The sequence below is a fragment of the Lepus europaeus genome, chromosome 19, assembly GCF_033115175.1.
Source record: "Lepus europaeus isolate LE1 chromosome 19, mLepTim1.pri, whole genome shotgun sequence".
In the NCBI taxonomy this organism is placed as follows: domain Eukaryota; kingdom Metazoa; phylum Chordata; class Mammalia; order Lagomorpha; family Leporidae; genus Lepus; species Lepus europaeus.
The window spans coordinates 12,904,751-12,912,980 of NC_084845.1; the positions used below are offsets into that span (position 1 = coordinate 12,904,751).

Consider the following 8,230-nt stretch of genomic DNA (forward strand, 5'->3'; position numbering starts at 1 on the left):
GGGGGGGGAGGAGTCTGTGGGGTTCTGGGGTGATAGCCGGGAGGGGAGGAGTGTGTGGGGTTCTGGGGTGATAGCCAGAGGGGGAGGAATCTGTGGGGTCCTGGGGTGATAGCGGGGGGGGGGGAGGAGTCTGTGTGGTCCTGGGGTGATAGCCGGGGGGGAGGAGTCTGTGGAGTCCGGGTGTGATAGTGGGGGGGAGGAGTCTGTGGGGTCCTGGGGTGATAGCCGGGGGGGAGGAGTCTGTGGGGTCCTGGTGTGATAGCCGGGAGGGGAGGAGTCTGTGGGGTTCTGGGGTGATAGCCAGAGGGGGAGGAATCTGTGGGGTCCTGGGGTGATAGCGGGGGGGGGGGGGAGGAGTCTGTGTGGTCCTGGGGTGATAGCCGGGGGGGAGGAGTCTGTGGGGTCCTGGGGTGATAGCCGGGGGGGAGGAGTCTGTGGGGTCCTGGTGTGATAGCCGGGGGGGAGGAGTCTGTGGGGTTCTGGGGTGATAGCCAGAGGGGGAGGAATCTGTGGGGTCCTGGGGTGATAGCGGGGGGGGGAGGGAGGAGTCTGTGTGGTCCTGGGGTGATAACCGGTGGGGAGGAGTCTGTGGGGTCCGGGTGTGATAGTGGGGGGGAGGAGTCTGTGGGGTCCTGGGGTGATAGCCGGGGGGGAGGAGTCTGTGGGGTCCTGGTGTGATAGCCGGGAGGGGAGGAGTCTGTGGGGTTCTGGGGTGATAGCCAGAGGGGGAGGAATCTGTGGGGTCCTGGGGTGATAGCGGGGGGGGGGAGGGAGGAGTCTGTGTGGTCCTGGGGTGATAGCCGGGGGGGAGGAGTCTGTGGGGTCCGGGTGTGATAGTGGGGGGGAGGAGTCTGTGGGGTCCTGGGGTGATAGCCAGAGGGGGGGGAGTCTGTGGGGTCCTGGTGTGATAGCCGGGAGGGGAGGAGTCTGTGGGGTTCTGGGGTGATAGCCAGAGGGGGAGGAATCTGTGGGGTCCTGGGGTGATAGCCGGGGGGTGGGGGAGGAGTCTGTGTGGTCCTGGGATGATAGCCGGGGGGTGGGGGAGGAGTCTATGGGGTTCTGGGGTGATAGCCAGGGGGGGAGGAGTCTGTGGGGTCCTGGGGTGATAGCCGGGGTGGGGGGAGGAGTCTGTGGGGTCCTGGGGTGATAGCCGGGGTGGGGGGAGGAGTCTGTGGGGTCCTGGGGTGATAGCCGGGGGGGGGGGAGGAGTCTGTGGGGTCCTGGGGTGATAGCCGGGGTGGGGGGAGGAGTCTGTGGGGTTCTGGTTGGGCAGCCAGGGAGCAGAGGAGTCTGTGGGGTCCGGGGGTGCAGCCAGGGAGCAGAGGAGTCTGTGGGGTCCATGAAGGGGAGAGCAGTTCTGAAAGCTGCCACCTCCCACAGGGCGCCTCTGCCCATGTGCAGGAGTTCTCCAGGTCACAGGTTAGCAAGCTTCGGGACAAGCCAAGAAGTGACGACTTGAGAAAGTCTGTCAATAAGTGGGTGAAATGTTGTAAAACTGGTTATTGGAGGGACTTAAGCCAAGGTTCAGCTTTTGCAGGTGCAAGGGGCGCTGTGTGTAAGCTGGGCTGCGTGGGCGCCTGATCTGTCAGGGCTCAGCCACTCTTAGGGTTTGTGCATTTCATTAACAAATTTTGCCACAAAGAAAGAATCCTAGACAGACATTGTTCTCCCGGTAAGGACACACTTGCTGAAGTTCAAGAGTGACGGTGCTGATGCCAACAGTCTTCTTGGAACACAGCAAGAGAGAAGACGGTAAGGAAAGGCCGGGGGCTGGCCCGGCGGCTCTGCGTGTGACGAAGCAGCGGGAGCAGTGGGAGGGCTTCAGACCAGCCCAGGGTATCCAGGCGCTCTCAGTGGGAGCAGTGCTTTAACTTTCCTGCCTGTCTGGACAAGTTCATAATCAAATCTAGGGAAAACTTCTGCATACAAACTTTGACCACAGTGTCTCGTGCAGTGATATAAACTGGGACATTTTAGGGGATTTTTTTTTTTTTTTTTTTTTGACAGGCAGAGTGGATAGAGAGAGACAGAGAGAAAGGTCTTCCTTTTGCCATTGGTTCACCCTCCAATGGCCGCTGCGGCCGGCGCACTGCAGCCGGCACATCACGCTGATCCAAAGCCAGGAGCCAGGTGCCTCTCCTGGTCTCCCATGCAGGTGCAGGGCCCAAGGACTTGGGCCATCCTCCACTGCCTTCCCGGGCCATAGCAGAGAGCTGGCCTGGAAGAGGGGCAACCGGGATAGAATCCGGTGCCCCAACCGGGACTAGAACCCGGTGTGCCGGCACCGCAAGGCGGAGGATTAGCCTGTTGAGCCATGGCGCCGACCTAGGGGACTATTTTTAAAAAGTATTTATTCAGAGGGCTGGCGATGTGGCACAGCAGGTTAAGCCACTGCCTACCATGCTGGCATCCCACATAGGTGCCAGTTCGTGTCCTGGCTGCTCCACTTCCGATCCAGCTCCTTGCTAATGCACCTGGGAAAGCAGTGGAGGATGGCCCAAGTCCTTGAGCCTCTGCACCTGCGTGGGAGACCCAGATGGAATTCTAGGCTCCTGGCCCCCACCTGGGCCAGACCTGGCTGTTGTGGCCATTTGGGGAATGAACCAGCAGATGGACGATCTCTCTCTCTCTCTCTCTCTCTCTCTCTCTCTCTCTCTGCCTCTGCTTCTCTGTAACTCTGCCTTTCACATAAATAAATCTTTTTTAAAAAAACTATGAAAATTACTCAAAATTCTACAAAAAGCGTGCTTATGCTTTTTGGAGGTGATGGAAGGAGCTGGTTGGGGCCTAAGGTCATTCTCCTGGACTGGGGGCCGTGGCTGATGTGAAAGCCGCGGACGCGGAAGAGCCGGGGAACCCAGCGCGGGTGTGGAAGAAACTGCGCAGCCGCAGGAGAGTGCTGCGCCCTGGCCGGGAGGGCGCACATGTGCCTGGGTTTAGGGAGGCGCTGGTTTTTCGAAGGATGCACAGGAAAGGAAGGCACAGTAACAGCAGTGTCTTCACAGAAAGATGTGTTTACAATTTTAATTGCGAAATGAGAAAGACGCAAGAAAGCGCGCGCTGTTCCTCTTGTGCCATCCGAGAGGGAGTGCTTAGCAGGCCAGCCCTCGCCTGCAGGTGCCCCACGAGGAGTGGCCTCCCACGGGTCCCCGCAGGACCCCGCTAGCAACCAGGAGGCAATGATCGCGGCCGCCCCTCCGCAGGCCCAGCCACCCTTGACGGCGTCCCCACGATGCATCGCTGTCCACTGTATGTATTGCAGGTTGTACCGAGGGACCGGGAATCATCGAAAAAAATGTTCTTTTTTTTTTTTTCTAAAGTATGTATAAGTGACACACCAATAGAATAGAACTCAATGCGACAAGGAGCCCTGGAGGCTTAGGAGAACCACTTTTTCAAGTCCCCAACCCTAAGGGGGCCTCGGCTGCAGGGTCCAGGATTCCACACCCATCCAGGTCAGGGCGCAGCATGGCCAGAGCAGAGCTGGGGAGCTCTGCCGGGCGTGTGCAGCTCCTTGGCCCAAGTGTAGCCCTGGACCGCGGCGGCCGCAGAAGGCCTGGTGCAGTTCCAGGGTGCAGGGCTGACTTTAGGGCGAGCCAGCGATTCCCCTGAGACCAGAAGGTCAAATGGGGTGTTCTGAAAAGCCCACGTCCCCTGCCCCTGGGGACATCCGGCTCCCATCGGCAAGGGACCCCAAATGGACTGGAGAATCCCGGGTGCTGGGCGGGGCCGGTGCAGCCTCCAGAGAGCCATCCCGGGGCTGCACAAGCATGGAAACTGCCCTGAGCAGGGAGCGGCCCAGGACCGGAGACGCCCCTCTGGTTGCACACCCCGCCCGCTGGGACATTTCCCCGGGGCTGGAGACAAAGAGGTGGGATGGGTGAGATGCAGAAGGTCTAGGAGCCCAGGGAACGGGCACGTTGTCACCCTTTCCCGGGCGGGGAACCAGGGACCGAGGCCCGGAATGGAGGGGCTCGCGGCGCATTTGGCATTGGTGGCCTCTTCGGTGGGGACGCCCAGGGACGGTCCAGCCACTCCCCGCCCACGAGGCCCGCAGATGAGCCCCAGCCGCAGACTCCTGCCTTCTCAAACCCCAGATGTGAGGCCAGCCCCACTCCCACTCGCGCCCATGCCACGACCCCAGGCTCCCGGACAGGAATCCCAGAAGGGGTGCAGGATCGCAGTGTGGCCAGAGGGCCCCGCTCTGAGCCCGCTTTCCTCGCGCACACGAAGGGACACACACAGGCACCACCAGTTTACGTTTTATTTGCAGCCCCAGCAGGGCCCGCCGCTCCCGCGTCCGCTCAGAACACGCACACCGAGTCCAGCTGCACGTCCCCGGCCACCTCGAGCTGGCGCACGCGCGCCGGCGGCATGCGGTGGCGAAAGTGGTGGTACTGCGCGTCCCCGACCACGGCCTGCGGGACAGGGGCAGGGCTGGGACCCGCGCACCGACTGCGCGCGACCAGACGAGGGCGGCCCGGGCCCTGCACGGGGACCCCACCCTCGGCCCCGCTCTCGCCCACCTCGGCCCGGCCCTACACCGCCAACGCCCGCCCGAGGGAGCCGCGCAGGCGAACCCGGGGGCTGGGCGCCTCCCCCAGCGCCACGCCGGGGCCAGGCCCGGGTCCCACCTTGTAGCCGTCGCCGGTGACGATGAGCAGCACCTCGAAGGGCTGCCCGCGCCGGAAGGGCAGCCCCGGGCCGCGCTCCTCCTTGCCCCAGGCGCCCTGCTCCAGGCTGTTGAAGACCACCTCGGACAAGTCCAGCCGCGGGTTGAAGTGCAGGGCGGCATCAGCGCCCGGCTCCTCGCTGCACAGCAGGTTCACGTGGAACCTGCGGGGCCAGGGCAGGTGAGCGGGTCCGTGACCCCCTGCCAAAATCCTGATGCGGGGGGGGGGGGGCTGCTACTTCCAGGGCTCCCCCGAGTGCCCGCGGACCAGGCGGTGTCCCACGTCCCACAAGAGGGCCCCGGCTGCCAGCCTCCCAGACCAGGGCCTTGTGCTCCTGGCTGGGACCCCGCCTTTGCCAGGAGCCTGGGAGCTGTCCAGGTTTGGTAGGGTGGGGTGGGGGCGTCCCATGGGCCAGACTCCAGGAGGCCTGAAGCCCCCATCCCTGGAAGCCCAGGACTGCTGGGCAAGGCCTCCAGGGTGGCTGTCCAGAGATGGGGTTCAGCTGGGAGGCCGGGGCTCACCTGCCAGCCTTTTCAGGGACCACACCCCGGATTCTCAGCACGTTGCCGGCCTGGACGCCCTCGGGCAGGGAGGTCTTGTGCGGGAGACTCTGCAGGGGGAGGGGGGAGTCACCAGGGGACAGAGGGCAGGGCAGCCCCCAGGAACCAACGAGGGGCAGGAGACCAGGGAAAAGACCAGGGCCAGAATAGAGGGAGGGAGGGCCAGAGGCAGGCAGGGAAGTGCAGGAGACCCAGGGAAACTCGCGTGCTCCAGCAGACAGCGCCCAGGGAGCAGCGGGCAGGCAGAGGGGACAGCGGGGTGGGCAGGGGCAGCCCCGAGGCCACAGCCCCAGCTGGCTCACGGCGCCCTGCGAGGGGAACTCCTCCTTTGAACCCCAGGCCTCAGCCAGCCCCAGCCCCTCCCAGGAGCCCCAGCCTGGGTCCAAGCCCCCAGGCCCAGCCCGCTCAGGAGCACTCACGGACATGGTGAGCGGTGGGTGGGACAGCAGCAGTGGCGGCGGCAGGGAGACTGAGGGGGGACCTTAAGCACAGGCAGGGCAGGGCCGGCCCTGGTGACTCAGCCCTCCCTCCCCGCCCACCGCCCACACCTGGCACAGACCCTGGCCCTGGGGCAAGGCGGGCGAGGCTGGCTGGAGCCGCCCCCACAGAGGGCCCTGCACTGCTGCCTGGCGGCTCCAGCACTGGGGCCCTGGGAGCCACCATTCTGAGAATTAACACTGCACAGGAGGCCGGAGCTGCAGGCCCTGCAGAGGGAGGGCCCCAGAGGCCTGGTGGGGGCTGCCACCCCAGCCCCTCTCCCCTACCCATGCTGAGGATGTCTCCAGAACCCCGCAGGGGCCACCCTGACAACGGCAAAGGCAGCCGCACAGAGTGGATTTCCGCCTGTGGTGTCCAGTCTGCCTGCCGCCCCAGCTCATTCCTAGACCTAGCGGGAGCTCAGCCGAGGGGGGAAGCAGCCTGGGCTCCGCCCAGCAGCTGCCAGAGACAGCCACAGCGCACCCCGTCCCGGGAGGCAGCTCACCCTCATTCTACAGACAGCTTCCACGGGACGCCGCAGCGGGCAGGTGTGAGCGTGCACTACCTCATGCGTCTCCGCCTGTCTCCCTGCCTGTCTCCCTGGTCCCTCCACCCAGCACCACTGTTATCGTCCCCCGCAAGGGGCAGGACGGGGTGAGGAAGGGAAGCACCCCAGCTCCCCCCAGGCCGAGAACAGGAACAGAGAGGGGACATCTGCCCCACCCCCATTCTATGGAGAGAGTTCTGGGGGGAAGGCTGAAGGTCTTTCTAGATGGTGGGGAGGGCAGGGAGCTGAGTAGAAACTGCCCCCCAGCAGCCCCTTGAAGTTTCTGCCCCACCCCCACAGCCCCCACCCCTGCCCCACCCAGCAAGTGGCAGAGGCCTGGAGCAGGCTGGGAGGGGCAAGTCAGGGCAGAGACCAGATTCAGATCCTGATCCTCCTCCTCATCCCAGGCCTCCCAGACCCCCTCTGCCCCCCACCCTCACGGGCCAGGTGGGGGAGCAGAGCACTGAGGGGGAGGCTTGGCGCCTGCTCTGGAGGCTGGGAGCACCCCCATTTTACAGAGCAGAAAACCGAAGCTTCGAGAGGGGCAGCCTCAGCCAAGGCCCCGCGCAGCAAGGTGGGGCCGGGCCGGGACCCTGAGGGGACAGGGGACAGTGTGCAGAGGAGGGGACGCCCAGGGCTCAGGTGCTGGGTTCCAGGAGCGGCTGCTCCTCCTCCCCATTTAGGGCCTCTGCCAGTCTCCAGGCCTCATCGGCCGCTGTCCCCTTGCCTCCTGTGGGGCTTGTGTCCTGGTTGCACTGCCCGGACCTTCAGCAGGAATCACCTGCAGGCCCCGGCTCGTCTCGGGAGGCCGGCCAGTGATTCTCTGGATGTCTCGGCACCGGGAGAATCCGGTTTGGGGAACTATGGGTCTGTGTCTTGTGGGACTTGGCTCCCTAGCGCTGTGGCCGCGCCGCTCTGCTCTGCCCAGTGGGAGTGGGGCTCTTCCTCCCAGGCGCCTGCTGATGCGCTGTTTATTTCCCGATGCGCTGTCTCATCCAGGCCGATTTCTGAGCCCGAGCCAAGTCTGGACCCAGCCTCTCACTTGTCTCCCTTGCCTGTCCTTTTTCACTGACTTGATGGAGTGATACAGCTCGCCCTAGGGGGTTCTCATCACTGCACTCAAGTGGTTTCTGGGGCAGGCTGGAGTCTGTCAGCTCTGCTTCCAAACCAGCCCCCTGCTCATGCGCCTGGGAGAGCAGCGGAAGATGGAGCAAGTGCTTGGGCCCCTGCCACCCACGTGGGAGACCTGAAGGAAGCTCCTGGCTTCGGCCTGGCCCAGCCCTGGCCATTGTGGCCATTTGGGGAGTGAACCAGCTGTGGATGGAAGATCTCTCTCTCTCTCTCCCTCTCTCTCTCTCTGTAACTCCGTCTTGCAAATAAATAAATCTAAAAAAAAAAAAAAAGAAGAAGAAGCAGAATCCTCCTGGGCGGCATTGTCGTGAGCTGGTTTATCAGGGGATTCCGGTGTGGGGCAGAACGTGACTCCCACTCAGGTAACCCCAGACCAGCTGCAGCTCACCCGGCCAGCCTAAGTTCCCGAGGGAGCAGGGCATCGCTGACCAATCACAGGAGGATCAGGGGCTCCACTGACCAACCAGGAGCTCGGACGCGGCCCCTGGCTCTGTGTTGCAGCGAGGGCCTCCTTGCTTCCCAACTCGCTGTCAGTGATTGGCTTCCTGCATGGTGGGTGAGTGGACCAGGCTTGGGGGTTCCACAGTGATGCCTCCCGCCAGTGCAGGGTGGGGGCGGTTCTCAGTGGCATTTCCCTATAAAAATCAAAAGCGCCGAGTTGAGCGGAGTGGTTTAACAAGTTCTGACACACGTGGAACCCCAGGCGACTGTGAGCTGGGCCCCTGCTGCTCGCCCCTGGACAGCCTGGTAAGAGGAAAGGGTTCAAGAGGCCGGCAGTCATGAGAGAAGGGTGATCTCTGGGTCCCCACTGTGCTCTTTCCGCCCAACAAGCCCACAAGAAG

At 63.7% G+C, this 8,230-nt stretch overlaps 1 protein-coding gene across 1 annotated transcript; it reads right to left on the bottom strand.

Annotated features, from left to right (window-relative positions):
* Nucleotides 1-4,304: 4,304 nt before the first annotated feature.
* On the bottom strand, nucleotides 4,305-5,682 carry LOC133748546 (galectin-7-like). Its single transcript, XM_062177422.1, has 4 exons — nucleotides 5,653-5,682; nucleotides 5,195-5,283; nucleotides 4,635-4,836; nucleotides 4,305-4,418 (listed from the first exon to the last, which is right to left on the bottom strand). Exons 1-4 carry the CDS (start codon nucleotides 5,656-5,658, stop codon nucleotides 4,305-4,307), a joined length of 411 nt encoding a protein of 136 aa, XP_062033406.1. The 5' UTR covers nucleotides 5,659-5,682.
* Between the last annotated feature and the right edge of the window lie 2,548 nt (nucleotides 5,683-8,230).